This window comes from Stenella coeruleoalba (genome assembly GCF_951394435.1).
Source record: "Stenella coeruleoalba genome assembly, chromosome: 17".
Classification (NCBI taxonomy): Eukaryota; Metazoa; Chordata; class Mammalia; order Artiodactyla; family Delphinidae; genus Stenella; species Stenella coeruleoalba.
Window position 1 is genome coordinate 68,264,406 of NC_137163.1, and position 16,333 is coordinate 68,280,738.

General features: G+C 34.1%; 1 protein-coding gene across 4 annotated transcripts in view; it reads right to left on the bottom strand.

Moving 5' to 3' along the window:
- Positions 1 to 16,333, bottom strand: part of CSPP1 (centrosome and spindle pole associated protein 1) — a 107,586-nt gene that overhangs the window by 72,931 nt on the left and 18,322 nt on the right. For 2 of the 4 annotated variants that reach the window (XM_079902342.1, XM_079902343.1), the window contains exons 4-9: positions 13,871 to 13,974; positions 11,190 to 11,270; positions 9,832 to 9,912; positions 8,391 to 8,833; positions 1,736 to 1,834; positions 528 to 598 (exon numbers count right to left, since the gene is read on the bottom strand). In XM_079902342.1, coding sequence (XP_079758468.1) covers positions 528 to 598; positions 1,736 to 1,834; positions 8,391 to 8,833; positions 9,832 to 9,912; positions 11,190 to 11,270; positions 13,871 to 13,974 — 879 coding nt within the window. The remainder of the gene's footprint in view (positions 1 to 527; positions 599 to 1,735; positions 1,835 to 8,390; positions 8,834 to 9,831; positions 9,913 to 11,189; positions 11,271 to 13,870; positions 13,975 to 16,333) is intronic. The other 2 variants (XM_079902345.1, XM_079902344.1) reach the window with 2 other exon arrangements.

The following is a 16,333-nucleotide window of genomic DNA, read 5'->3' on the forward strand; positions in this document are numbered from 1 at the left end:
TGGAGCAACTAAGCCCGTGGGCCACAGCTACTGAGCCTGCGCGTCTGGAGCCTGTGCTCTGCCAACGGGAGAGGCCGCGACAGTAAGAGGCCCGCGCACCGCGATGAAGAGTGGCCCCCGCTCGCCGCAACTGGAGAAAGCCCTCGCACAGAAACAAAGACCCAACACAGCCAAAAATAAATTAATTAATTAATTTAAAAAAAAAGAAATAGCCAACACTATGACAAAGTGAAATATGAATTTAAAAGATTTTACTGAAATTAATATTTATCATCAATAGAAAGTTCATCACTAAATAAAAGTTTTTTAGCTTTAAAATTATACACAGAGCTATATAATACACTAAATAATTATAATAGCTATATAATATGCTAAATGTTTAGCATAGTGCCTATCACAAAGTAAGCACTAGAGAAATGTTTTCTATTATTAGTAAGAGTGGTATTAATTACAACACTGAGTTCTCACGAAGACCTTTTATAAAACACTCCACAAAAGTCTAATCAACTGGAGGTTTTTGTACATACCAAAGAGCATCCCCGCAAAAGGACTACACATCTCTCGATTAGTAGGTTTGGATGGTTCATTGTCTCGAGCGCTAAAAACAAAAAACAAAAAGAATTAAAACCCAAATAATTTTCAGGAAACAAAAATTTAGAGTGAAATGCAGGTATGAGTTATTGGCCTTTCAAAGTACTATGGACACTATAATAGTTATATGTTTTTAAAGTTAATGTAAAATCATGGCATTTTATCTCTTTATACAGTGGGAACCCAATGCATTCAGGCTCTATAAATATGTGACCTTTTTCTTCAGCCAGCTTCACTAACTCTATAGATTCCCAATAAAACCCTTTTTCATAAGAACAGTTACCCAAGTAAGGAAAATGAATATAAGTACACATAAATAAATCCTAAAAAAGAAGGATGATATCTGTACCCGCACTTTGAAAAGAAGATCATCTCTAAAAAACTCCTTCCTTGAAAGAAACAAGGAAAAAAAAAAAGACAACTCTCTCAAAGAAAATTTAATTAGACTCAAATAGCAAATTCTGTATCTCAAGGATTTTTATGTGTTACTTTTCTTCAAAGAAAATAGACACCTTTCCTGACACATGACAATATTATCTTCATTATGCACTATAAATTCGGAATCATTTATCCTTACGTACAACACAATAAAGCCACCAAAATGATAAAAACTACAGAAAGAGAACATGAATATAAAATGTATATCATTTCCTTTTTTTCAACATGACACAATTATGTATGAGTACTAATTTTACAAAGTAAGCATAAACATTATCTACTCAATATGTTGAAAATCAAAAACAAAGTTTTGAAAAGAAAACTCATAAGAACATTTTCAATTTATTTCAAGTTATGTCATCTCTGTAACTCCAAGATATTTTAAATTGATTTTTAGTCCATTAAATTATACACTTATTTCTCCTTTCATTAGTTCAAACAAATATATATACTTTATAACGATAGGGACTCAGAACACCTTGGCACACTTTATAATCAAAACTTGCTCTTCAGAAGAATGCTGTAAAGTACCATAAAGTTTCATGTAACACAATTCTCCCCTCCCCCTTTCTCCCTAATTCCTTTCTCACTAATAAGGGAGGCTGTTAACATACTATAACTTTCTAGTTTTCCAGCAAGCCAGTTTTAGCAGTTGCTGTTTTACAGTACAACGACTGAAGGGCAGAATTTATATTACATACTATACCTTTGATTTCCAGCAGATGAAACCCGTATGTTTGACTGTTCTGTGACATCACCACCATACTCCATAGGAGGCACATTCCCTCGTCTGTTCCCGTACATCCTTAAAAACACATTAGCTTACAGAGCTTGTTCCACATACAGTGGACTTTTCTTATCTCTTTGGTGTTTTTACATTTGATGTTGGAAATATTAAAGGGAACAAAGTGTTACAATGAAGTTTTACTGTAAATACATTCTAAAATTAATTCAAATGACATTTGACTCAAGTATGATCTGCTGGTTAATAAGAGACACTAAGAGTTTAGATTCACTAGTCTTTAAATCAAAGGGAGGTTATTATAAACTATTTCAATATAAGTTCTAGAAATTTTTAATATCAAAGCTATGCAAATACTAATAAGACTTTTTTATTATTCACTTATTCAAAGAATATTTACTGAGCACCAACTACATGCCAAGTACTAATCTAGGTACTGGGTATGTGGACATGGTCCTAGCCCTCATGAAGATAATAGTCAAATTTCAAAATGAGATCATTTTTTAATCAAAATTCATAGATTCTGGGAATTATTTCACTGAATATACAAACCTTTTTAACTTAAAAGTACAGCAGCAGTCTTACCATTAAATTAAATCAAATGTAGCAAGCCACAACATTTGCTAACACTGTAAACCACATGAAATACTAAATATTAGCAATAGGTGAATACAGAACATTATAAACATGGGTAGAAAGTTAGTTCACTTTATTCACAAGGTCATGAACAACAAAAAGAAAGATTAGAATTTGTTTTATTTTCTTAAGAATGCTTTTCAGAAAATAACTTTTAAATGTTTTTCAGTTAATCTTTTTTCCACTTGGCAAACATGGAAAATTTAATTTCTCATACCAGAGAAACCAACATGACTTTTCACACCAACATTTATCAGCACCCATGAAAATCAGCATTTCATAAGTCATATTTCTTTGCATGGCTCTTGAGTTAACAAACTATATTGTCTCTCATGAGGACCACTGGTAAGAAATATGGTTGTTACAGTATTGTTCAATATTTTAGGTGAATTGAATTATCACGTTAAGAAAAACAGCAATTTTTAGAAGAAAAGGCACTTATCACTCTCCACAGAGCCAGCATATAAAATCCTCTTTGTTTCTATCATATATTGTCAATATCACCTATGGAGAAAAGACTACCCAGAACTGTAACCTTAATAATGTATGACCTGTGGCATGACAGATAAATGGCTTCCATTTTTTATCCATATCTAAAACAGAATCCTCCCCAATCCCTTTCAAAAAAGAATTTCAAACTTATTTCAATTTATCAAAACACAGCTGATTTTATATCTAAAGCCTAAGTGCTCAAACCTCTCTTTTAAACTGACACATCAGTTTAGTGTCATTCCTTATTTCTACCACTTAAAGAACAAGTAAATATAAACTTAAATTCAAATTTGTAATTAACAATGCCAGGTAACCAGATTTATTTATACTGCATCTATATAAATACACATGTGTAGAAAAGAGTAAACAAAGCATGCCTGAGATTGCTTACCCTTAGAAAGCCCTGTGTGCAAGACTGGCCCTTAGCTGGCACCTGAGAACATAGATTTTGGGAGGAGTCCACCATTCTCAGAACTGGTAAGAGTGACCCACTGTGCCTAAACTGTTGGTACAAGCAATAGAGTTTATGCTGAACACCTGCTTTCCTTCAGGGAGTCCAGAATTTTGGCACATGCTAGGAAAGTTTTTTCAGAAATGGACAGACCTCATAAAAGGAAGAATTTATTTCCTTTCACATAGCAAATCAGATTTGACTGAGGGAATAAAATAATTGTAAAATAGTTTCACCATCCTACCAACAATAAAAAAGGTAAAGCTAAGTTAAACGGAAAAAGCTTTTTCTACTTCCTTGAAGAAACGGGTCAGTAATTCTAGTTAACTAGGTTCAAATCTCAATGCCCAAAGAAACCAGATATAGGCTAGAAGCCAAGTTTACTCTAAAAATTAACATGAGGGACTTCCCTGGCGGCGCAGTGGTTAAGCATCCGCCTGCCAATGCAGGGGACACGGGTTCGAGCCCTAGTCCAGGAAGATCCCACATGCAGTGGAGTAACGAGGCCCGTGCGCCACAACTACTGAGCCTGCACTCTAGAGTCCGTGAGCCACAACTACTGAGCTCACGCGCCACAACTACTGAAGCCCGTGCACCTAGAGCCCATGCTCTGCAACAAAGGAAGCCACCACAATGAGAAGCCCGCACACCACAACAAAGAGGAGCCCCCGCTCGCTGCAACTAGAGAAAGCCCGCGTGCAGCAACGAAGACCCAACACAGCCAAAAATTTTTAAATTAATTAATTTTTAAAATTAACACAAGTTTATCTTTAAAAAAATTACTCTTACAGAAGAAAAGCAAGTTGTTTAAAACCACAGGTATTTTCAGCTAATTTAAATGTGAATGAACAACTCCTAAATGATAATAATGTATCTTTTTCATTAATAAACCACAGAATCAAAATAACTCCTTCAGAAGTAAATTTACAATGTTTATGCTATCAAGAATGACAGGGCTTCCCTGGTGGCGCAGTGGTTGAGAGTCTGCCTGCCGATGCAGGGGACATGGGTTCGTGCCCCGGTCTGGGAAGATCCCACATGCCGCGGAGCGTCTAGGCCCGTGAGCCATGGCCGCTGAGCCTGCGCGTCCGGAGCCTGTGCCCCGCAGCGGGAGAGGCCACAAAAGTGAGAGGCCCGCGTACCGCAAAAAAAAAAAAAAAAAAAAAAAAAAAGAATGACATATTATAAAAATAAAATATTTACCATCTGTTGGTCCTGACACAACTTACAGGGAGAAAGAATCAAATTCCTCCTTACTTAAAAGAAATCATCCAATTCATAATGGTTACATCACCTGGTTTCATAGTAAAAATTTCTCTAATGTGAATGAATTCTGCTATTAGGGTTACTCTCAACTATAGAAATTAAAAGAAAACTACTGAGCTGTTAAATGTTGGTCACGGGGCTTCCCTGGTGGCGCGGTGGTTGAGAATCTGCCTGCCAATGCAGGGGACACGGGTTCGAGCCCTGGTCTGGGAGGACCCCACATGCCGCAGAGCAACTAGGCCCATGAGCCACAACTACTGAGCCTGCGTGTCTAGAGCTTGTGCTTCACAACAAGAGAGGCCGCGACAGTGAGAGGCCCATGCACCGCAGTGAAGAGTGGCCCCCACTTGCCACAACTAGAGAAAGCCCATGCACAGAAACGAAGGCCCAACACAGCCTAAATTAATTAATTAATTAATTAATTTTTTAAAATGTTGGTCACCATTTTTCTCAGTGTTTTCTGTTCTTTCCCAATTTTTACATTACTTTAATTCAATAACAGTGTTTTTCTAATATTGACCCCATCTTTAAAGTGGGGAAAATAATTAATATAAAAATGGTCCTTCCAAGTATAAATGAAAAGTAACTACTACAAGAAAAAAAGTAATATCAAGTTAAATAACTCATGTTCTAATAAGCTATTTCTCCTCATTTATACCTTACATATTAAGCATGCACACTTCTTAGAATGTCCTACACTAAGTAAGCGAGCACTCAATCTACTGAGTCAGATTCTAATTCTATCTCAGATTCTAATTTCAGATGGAGTGGAATTTCAGAATTTTGTTACATAACTAGCAAGATTACAAACTAACAAATATCAAGAGTAAAACAGACTGGAAGTGCTAACTGAATTAATCACATAAACAATTTAAAAAACAGCATTCTTTAAGGCTAAAAATTTCTTTTACTCATTAACATTGGTTATAAAGTAAAACATAATAAGGTAATATATTAACTTCTACAGTTCAAGTTAAATAATAAAGACTAGGATGACTATCTTTTTTAAAAGCATATAAATTTCAAAGTATTATAAGATATACTATTATATTCAACTTTAGAAAGCTCCTAAAACATTGTAACTTTACTTAAATTGGTAAATATGTATCAAACAATACACACAGGCACGCGCGCGCGCACACACACACACACACAGAATGCAACTGTTGAGCTAAGTGCTAACCATTCTGTTAACTATTTTAAAACACTTGCCAGTGATTAATGATTAGTTTAGGAAAGTAAAATCATTCCTGGGCTTTATCCTTCCAAAAGTGGGGAAAATATTTCATTAATAAATACATAATGATATATGGAAAAGTTTATAGGGTAATTAGAAAAGAACTGAGACCAAAAACCTAAAAATCAAAAATTACTAAAAATCAAAACTAGAATTTATCACATGTTGACTATTAGAAGGAAAAAAGAGAACACGGGAAATTTAGAAGAATGAAGAAAAATTTTGTACTTCTCAGTATATAGTCAGCCCTCCATATCTGTAGGTTCTGCATCCGTGGAGTCAACCAATCTTGTATAGAAAATATTTTGGGGGAAAAAATTCCAGAAAGCTCCAAAAGGCAAAACTTGAATTTCCCACACACAGGTAACTACTTGTCAATATATAGCACTTATAACTATTTACAGAGCATTTATATTAGATATTATAAGTAAACTAGAGATGATTTAAAGCATAAGGGAGGATGTGCATAGATGACACACAAACACTACACCAGTTTACATAAGGGACTTGAGCATCCAAAGATTTTGATATCCATGAGGGATCCTGGAATCGATCCCCCTTGGATACCAAGAAACAACTGTTTTAAGAATAAATAGTTAAATCAAGAGATCAAATGAAGTTACACATTTCTTTAGTCTCAAAAATTTCACTAACAAGTAAAGTCATTTTTCCTAGTAACCACTCTGCCTCCTAAATAAATCTAATTAATGTTCAATGTGAAATCTTTTCTTTTAGAAATCTCCAAATCTGAAATATAGAAATCCAATTTTAACCTCACCTGCCACTGAGACATATGTGAACAACCTTACAATTAGAGATGTAAGAGTTTACACATTAACAAGATGTATAATAATGATTTACATTTTTAAGAAATATTGTAAAAACATTAAAATGTATAACAGGAATTATTCTCACTCATCTACATATTTAATCTATTCTTAAACTACTACTTGGGGAAGATTATATATAGAAACAGTTCATTTCGTTCATGGGATACATAAGAAAATAAGGCTGTTCTCAAATAATTAGGCTGAAATTGATTTGTTAGCTCATGTATAAAATTATCACAGGGTGTAATTACAAAAATAATATATTAAAATATATTAAAAACAAAGCAACAACCATCATAAGTTTTTTGAAATTCCAAACTTAAAAGATATGCATTACATTATACTCTAAAGGTAAACTGACACCATAAGAAAAAAAAAGTTCTCATGTACAAATAAGGCAGTACCAAGAGTCCAAGAATATCTGTATTTCCCTAACTGAAACTTCTTGGAGTTCAGGTAGCCTTTGACTACCTCCAGATACAAACATTTTCAAATATAACACGTTACAGAATTCAGAACATTTTCTGAAGTACAATTAGATTCAAATCAGAGATAAACTATAATGGGCATTACAAAATTCTAATCCTTCAGTCAAATTACCTAAATCAGGGTGAATATTAAAAAGATTGGATGAGCAGGACGTAATAACTAAAGAATAAAGAGTAGATGACAAAGAACTGCAAAGGCTTTGTATGATTATTTAGTAATTAGAATAATGAACATGTAGCATTATGTCTCAGAAAATTTTCTAAAATACTACAAAAATAATCTATTTGGACTAATGAATGAAACAGGTCCCATGAACTGCTCAACATTTATATTTAATCCCTACAGGTTAACTCGTCAAGGAAAATATCAGATCCTACCATATTTTTTATCTCCAAATCAAAAGTTAGATTAAAATATAGCAAGTTTTAAGTATTAAGACAAATGACTTAATAAGACCCCATTGTAGCAATTAATAAATTACAAATAGTGTCATAGAAACAACATGCAAAGGAACTGAAAAGCATCTAAAAATCTGATCAAAAAAACTTAGTGTCATATCACTAAAATAAACATTCAATAAGTTACTTAAAAACAAAAAAAGTTGGTAAAAGTACTTAGAGCATAGAAATATTAAAGGAATAAACTGTATTTCATCGGTTTTAAGGTGTCTTTTTTCCCCCCCATATTTTAACATCTGAAACCAGGAGAGCCTTGGACCTGGCTGTAAGTCACGTATTGCAGGGAGAAGTTATTTTTCTCCTGCCAGTCACCTAGGGGCACTATGGATATGAGATAACTCTGAATTCTCGCCTCAGCATTGTTTTGTACAGTACTGGCAGCATGAATTCAGACTGAAAACCTGAATCAGTACTGGCTTACAGCTCAAATTCTCAGGGAAGTTCCTTTTTACTCCTTCCACTCAGTGCCAAGGTTGACAGTGGAAGTTTTTTTGCTGTCTTTTTCTGTGGGAAAGTCTATTTCCCATTTAAGTTTATATAAAGGTTGTAGCCTTTCAGTGTCCCAGCTTTTTAATGGGGCCCCTTTCTCCCCATCTTGGGTTGTTTTCTTTGTTCCTACAGTGGCACATAAAATTATGGTGTAACTTAAAACTGAAGCATCATGTAAATCAAATGAAACTGTGTCTCCTTAACATAATGATAAAAAGTAACAAGAATAATATTAAGCAAATAAAGAAGATAAAAATGAAGTTGTAAATACCTGTCATTTGTATACACTCTCAAAAGTCTTCTATCAAAATCACTTTCATATCTAAACCTCTCGTCCATTTCTTCACTTACTTCAGGATCTTGGCCTGGTCTATAATGCTGTTTATCAAAAGCACGATCCTCATTAAACCTGTGAAATCTTCTATCTGGAATGTCAGTCTTGCTGACAAACCTCTGATGTTTTTTATTGGAAATGCCCACTTCTTCATTAGTTTTTTTAATGACTCTTCTATTATTCCTTAATTCAATTTCATCATCTAGTTTTCGGTATCTGTCCTCTTCTAGTCGTCTTTGGTTTAGAAGCTCTTCGTATGCCTCTGAAGGAGTTAAGACATCTTTCCTAGGACCCTCTGAATTTTCCCAAGATGACTGCATTTGTGAAGGTAAATCAGGTTTAACCTGACTAATAGGTTTTTTACTTCTTTGATTCTTGTGCTGGCCAATTAAAAAAAAAAAGAAGAAAAAGATCTTAAAGAGATGCTATTTCTTAAAAGGCAATTAAACTCTCAAATGATCTTCATCTATTTACTGTCTCAACTCTAAAGCTTAATCACCCATAAGAAACATCTTATCTTTAGGAAAAAAACCTTCAAGGAAGTGTTATCCTTTAATAAAACTTAATAAATACCAAATAAATAGGTAACAGTAATATGGATAGATGGCTACAAAAAGAGAGGATAAACTATGCCAGGGAGATATTAGGCATATTTTGGCAGTTAAATATTGCTTCAAAATATTTCACATTAAATTCCTTCTCAACACAAAGAATATAGAAGGTAGTAAATTTTTTTGGCCCTAGTAACATCAACCACCCTTAAATGTGGGTTAAAAAAAAAAAAAATATATATATATATATATATATATATATATATATATAAAAACACCACACACATTGCTAGAAATTGTCAATATAAAAAAATCATTTAAAAATAAACAAATGTCACTTAAAACCAATCTCTAAAATTAAATCTCCTCCATGAAGTTAAAAAGTAGGGTAAGTTCGGGCTTCCCTGGTGGCACAGTGGTTAAGAGTCCACCTGCCGATGCAGGGGACATGCGTTCGTGCCCTGGTCTGGGAAGATTCCACATGCCGCGGAGCGGCTAGCCCCGTGAGCCATGGCTGTTGAGCCTGCGCGTCCGGAGCCTGTGCTCCGCAACGGGAGAGGCCACAACAGTGAGAGGCGCACATACCGCAAAAAAAAAAAAAAAAAAAAGTGGGGTAAGTTCTTCAATATGAGATAAAACCATTTACAAAATTCAAAATTTAAATGTCCTGTGTTTGGTTCAATTTGGCTTAACTTTTTAAATATTTATATGAAAACTAAGTGAAATGTCTAATAATATAAAAATATTTTCAAGTAAGGACAAATATTCAACCTGTGGTGTTAAAGCTTTACTTTAAAAGCAAAACCTACCTCAGTACTCTTTCCTACCTGTCTGAACTTTTCCGTGGATTCTTCCTTATCCCTGAGAAATTGATTGTATTCTTTGTTGCGTTCAAGTTTCAACCTTTCCTTCAAATAGAAAACCAAAAGGCAACGTTAACTTCAACATCAGGAAAAAGTACCTAATGTCAAATCAGACTCATACAAATCAGAGATCTTACCCAGAATCAAGCTTTACTAATATTTTCAAGGACAGAAGTAGCTGTAAGGCACAGGAGAAGCAGGAAGAGGTCCGAGACCACCAATGCAATTCCCCACGTCCATTCTTGCCACATTAAAATAAGATTTACTACATGCTTAAGTCCAGATTAGCACATGAGGTCTCTAATACTAAGGGAGTGGCTTTGATTATGAAACACCTCCATTTTATATGCCAGTAGTTACCTGGCTTAGATGATACCTTCCTAGGAGCCATGCCCTGTAAGTCCCTGAATTCTAGGTTTGTTTACCAACATCAATCCTAGACAATCCAGGTGCACTCTTCCAAAAGCATTCGTAAATAAATCTCTCCCACTAGTAAGTATATGAATGCGTTTGCCAGGAGGTCTATCATTAGCATGTTTCCAAGATCTGACCAGGTTACTGTCTTACTTTCCTTCTCAGGGACATCTCTTGCCTCCAGTCCCCCACCCCACTCCTGAAAGACCTGCTGCTAACCATTTTTTTCCCAAGTTTAAGGAAATATCCTTGTTATATTTTAAACATAAAAAGGTAAAATATTATAACGTAAATGTTCTGTTGAAATACAAACATGTTGCATTAGTAAATGTTCTTAAGCCCTAATACCTTCAACATCATTGAAACAATCTAAAAAAAAAAAGTATTAAAAGAGCGAGGCTGTCTTTTGATACTTAACTGTCCATTTGTCTTACATACTGTGTCATGACTGTGATCTAGCTTGGGAATTTGAGTCTCTACAAGAGGTGTACAGTGCTTAATCACTATGCCCTGTTCAGATTATGTACATGTATTTGTGATGGGAACACACATTCAAATAGCCCCAGATGTCACCTACATAAAAGCTCAGTATACTCTCTCATCCGCTCATCTCACTGATAATTGTGTCATATAGCATGAACTTTATAGCTTAGAAACCAATGCTGAAAAAAACCGAATTCTGAATATTCAGTTAATCATTATATTAAAGAAATATATCATATTACATGGCTACAAATGTAACATTCAAAAAACCTTGTTTCAACAGCACTGGAGACTCCACACATTTTGAAAAAATCAAGTACGGGATATGATGTAATCTTGTTTGCATTTAAATCAAGAGTATGTTCTTTCATGATTTTGATGCCTCATAAAACTGCTACCAACAATTACTACTCCTATCGACCTACCTTGGCAGATAACCTCTCACCAATAGGAAGAGAAACTCCCAGAGAAGATGGATCTGTTTCACTCGTGGATAGAAAATTTTTCTGTATATGTACATATTAAAAAAAAATATTACCTAATTGCCTTTATAAAATGTTTCATAAATGTCTTTACATTCTATATTCTAAATTATTACATTATACAGACCAACAGAATGAAATGGAGATGAAAATAGAAACTACAAATGTATAGAGACTATACCAGAAGTAATTAGAAAAAAAAGAGAATTTTCTAATTTCCCTATAATTATATTAGTGGATATCTATTTAAATGCCAGAAGACATAAACTACAAACATTATTTCTCTATGTGCCTCTCCATTCTTGCTCATTAAGCATTTAGGTAACACAGTGTGGCGGACAGAGCATCAGACTAGGAATCCAAAGACCTGGGCTCTAAGACCAGCCCCAGCATTTCTCAGTTGTGCAACACTGAGCAAGTCACTTAACCTCCCTGACCCAGACTTTCTTCTTCTGTAAAATGAGAATGGTATCTGCTCTGCCTTACCAAAGCTGGTATAGGATCAAGGAGGATAAAGAAATGTAAAATCTCTTTGAACACTGTAAAACAAACACAAGGGATTTGTAAAAAATATACACAACCACCAACTTTCTGGTACTATTCCTTAGTAGTCGTATAATCTGGATAAGCTACTTAACTTCTCTGCCTCCGTTTCTTTGTAGAACAGGAATAATGGCACCTACATCACTATGTTATGAGGATTAAATCAATCAATACTTATTAACCTAATTTCATGTCTTTTATTTATTAATAAAACAAGCAATTACTGACTATCTAATACCTTCCAGTTACTTTTATAGGTAGTAGGGAGACAACCATAAACATACGTTCCCTATACTTAAGAGATTTAAAATTCAGTTGAAGAAACAAACATGGAAACAAATAACTACAATATAATGTACTACAATAGAGTTACATTCAAAACATTACAGGAACAAAGTAATTAATAAAACTGATTAATAAAGTTTCATTAAATCTGAATTTACAAATAAGTTGTGCTACAAAAGCTAATTTGAAAGTTAGTAATACAAAATTCTAAGCTTATTTGTCAAGAAAACAATATGTCACATGACTAGATCCCTGCGTCAGTTTGATCCCTATATACCAAAGTACACTGTAAACCTAGCCACTTTGTAGAGTTATACATGTACCAAAAAACACATTCAGAGTTCCAATCTTGGAAATACAGAGATACTGCATCCTTACTCCTTCATTAGGCAATTCCCCACTCCCAACATGGGTCCAGGATAATGTTTGTACTTTTCAATAAAATGAAAAAAATTAACAATAAGGACAATACAGTGAGTTTTTCAAAATGCTGAATTTTAATCATTCACTCATTAATTTAGTAAATATTGAGTGCCTAATATGTCTAAACTGTTTAATACATCTGGGACTCATCAGTGAACAAAAGATCTTGGCCTTCCTGAAGCTTACATTCCAGCAGGTGAAATTGACAAGAAATAATAAACATAATGAAGAGTAATTATATGGTATGTTAGAAGGTGGTAAGTGCTATGACCAAAAAATAAAAAAGTAAAAAGAATAAGCTACAGATATTACACGCTTCTAGGGAATGGGAGTAGGAAAACTGGAAATTTGCAGTTCCCTTTTAGACATGTTCCACACAAGATACCCACTAGATTTCTAAGTGAAAATGTCAAATAGACACCAACTAGAAGACTTGGAGGTTCAGGAGAGAGGTCTGGGCTAGAAATATAAATTTACTGATTCAGTTTAAAAACTTCTCCTGAGTTCTTTGTGTGTTGTTAGATGGTCAAGTGTCTTTTATTCTAAAAACTAGAAAGAAGATGGTAGTTATTTGTTTTAGTGGCTCTTCTTGGCAAAATTTTAAGATTTGATTACTTTTTAATTTAAATATCCATGCAAACCAAAAGTCTGGAAGCCACAAGAAATCCAGAAAGAATGGGACTTGTAAACTGTACATATTCCAGGGATCAAGGAAGCTACTGCAGCCACCTCCCCATGTCCTATGGAATTTTCTTTTTCCCTTGCTTTCCTCTCCACTCCCGCCTTCTCAGATGTCAACCAAAAACTGTCTCTGTCATATTAAGAAACGACTGTTCCTCTACCACAACCATATTCTTAACAATCCAACACCAAAAACTCCTTCACATCCCTTTGAATTTAAAGATTTGTGCTTCATAAAGGCAATTTCTTCTTATACCTCCCACTGCCATTCTTTTTTAAAATCTTGTATCTATAAAGTAATGTAAAACCCACAAGTGAAAATAGTAGCTATCAGAGGAAAACTCCACCCAATAAGTAGCAGTAGAGAAGGGGAGAGGATAATGAGGCACAAGGCACAAGACCATGACAACTTGACACAAAACATGAACAAAAAGAATTTACAATCTCATGTACAACTGGAACCCACTGCCCTACTTAAAAGGTCAAGAGTCTGTTATTCCATGGCACCAGTTCTCAGCACCGTTTTTTCTCTATCAATGTGTATGTGTATATGTATCACTTAACTTTTGCTACAATACCCATTGCTAGATACCATTAAAAACCTAAAAATTAATGCATATGACTAAAACCTTAGGAAAACAAATTTAGGAGGTAAATTCTGAAGCATAAAACTAGTTAGTAGAACTCATTACCTGAGTAAGATAGCGTCTGTAATCTTGCCGCAATTCTTCTTTCAGTTTATGTTTCTTCCGTTCATAGTCTTCCCCAAGTGGTAAACTTAATCCATAATCAATTCCTAGAAAGAAAACAACTTCTTAAGCAATGTAGCTCATTTTCAACCCAATCTCAATTTTAATACAATCTCCTGTAACAAAGCACAGTAGGAAGAAACACGGTCATGTTGATTCTGAGAGTTGGATCAGGATAATAAATTTTTCATTTGAAATGTTTCAATAGGTAATACATTCACATAATGGAAAATATCCCTCCCTCCCATGAACCCCTGCCACCCAGTTCTCCTGCCCAAAACAACCAACATTGCTGTGTCTGTGTTTCCTTCCAGAGACTTTTATATATCTGTAAAAAGATATCTTTCTATTACAGTGTGCGTGTGTTATATTTACTTCTTCCCCTTTAGATAAATGGTTCTGCATTGTTTGCCATCTTGCAAACAAAATTAGAGAAAAGCCAATTACCTTTACTTCTTCATTTAATTCTACTGAAATTTCTTTTAAAATACCTACAACCTTAATGTCTGTTTTTCAGTCTGTGAAAATTAATAATGTGATTTTTTAACTTATAAGGATATCCGTGTTATAATTTTTAAAATTTTACTGAAGTATACTTGATTTACAATGTTGTGTTAATTTCTGCTGTACAGCAAAGTGATTCGGTTATACATATATATACTTTTTCATATTCCTTTCCACTATGGTTTATCACAGGGTACTGAATACAACATGTTTGAAAAAAACTGTTAGAGCCTTGCATGGCTTAGGCTGAAATTTCCAAAAACTTTTAAAGTTAAGCCACCAATTCTGATTTCATATAAATGGATATTAACTTTTATTGTGATAAAACATACATGATATAAGATTTACCATTTTAACCATTTTCAAGCATACAATTCACTGGCATTAAGTACATTCAAACTGTGCAACTACCACCATTAACCATTTCCAGAGTTTTTTCATAATCCCAACAGAAACTCTGTAAAAGAATCTTAGTTTTTTAAGAAAAACTTCCATTTTGAGTAGGGTTTCCTTATTCAAGAGTTTAAAAATCAAATTATATTTTGGGGTGATGACAACAGTGATGGCTGCACAACTTGTAAATACACTGAAAACAACTGAATTGTACAATTTAAATGGGTAAAGTTTATGTTATATAAATTATATTTCAATAAAACTGTTAAAATCAAATTACATACTTTTAATTATTTTTAATAGTAAAATGTTATATCAAGAAGCACAGGTATCAGATGAGTATTTCGATTTGTGAAGCCCCTCTCGCTTTTTTTAGTCCCACTATGCAATACTATAGTATAAAATATTATTTCTGAACAAAATAAAAAGTTTCCTTAAAGAGTCAGCTACAAGAAATATAGATGAAACAACTGACTGTAGGTAACAAACCAATAAGGATATTACCATTTTTTGTGCCTTATTCCTCACAATGCAGCTAAATGATGGAAACTTATCATGACTGTGTCATATCACTTCTTTATTATATCACTAAAATATTTCAGGGGCAAAAATGCCAAAGTAGTATAAATATAAATGGATGTCTATTCTATACAATACTAAATTCCCCTTTCTACCATAAACACCTGAATTCTCTTCATAAACACTTTTGGCCTGCTTAACTCCTGATGACAGAGGGTATAACAGAGGATTCCTTAGAGACACCTCTCACTCATGCTCCCAACTCTCTTCCAAAAGAATCTAAAGCATTCCATATGGTTGGAACTTTAAATCATCCTAGAAAGGCATTCTTTCCTCACAAAGGAAATTTAAAAACCTTATTTTTAAAGATACAGAATTCAAGCCTAAAGAGAAAAATGGTTTGATTCTCACATTCAGAATGGAGTATCATATATGAAATTAAACTATAAAATCAATGAAGGCAAGGTCCATGTTTATTCAATTTTATAATTCCTGGCACACAACTTGTACTCAAAAAATGTTCACTGAATAAACGTGTAAAAGAATATATGAATGCATGCGTGAGTAAGAGGAAGAATAGAGAAAGAACACTATTCTTAGTATTTCATTTCTGCTTCTAGTGGTCTGATTGTATAGAAAAAGTAAGTGTAATAACTAGTAACCAGAGTTACGCATCTCTCGTTATACAGGATCACAGTGGATGCTCTATTGTGTCAAAGGGGAAAAGAAAACAGTGCTACAAGGGTGACGCACCCTGCAACATGCTCAGCTTTCCTACTCGGCGGAACAAGTAATTTACAGCTTTTTAAGTCATGTATTTAAGGTGGCTTTTACTGCTGATTTTCAGCTCTGCTTGGTGGATTTATGCAGAAGAAAAGAAAGAAAAATCTGGTTCATTTTCACCTATAATTATCGTTCATACGAACATTCATACGTTCAATTTTATTTATCATGAGTATTTGCTTTTTACTATTGATTCAAATAGTATTT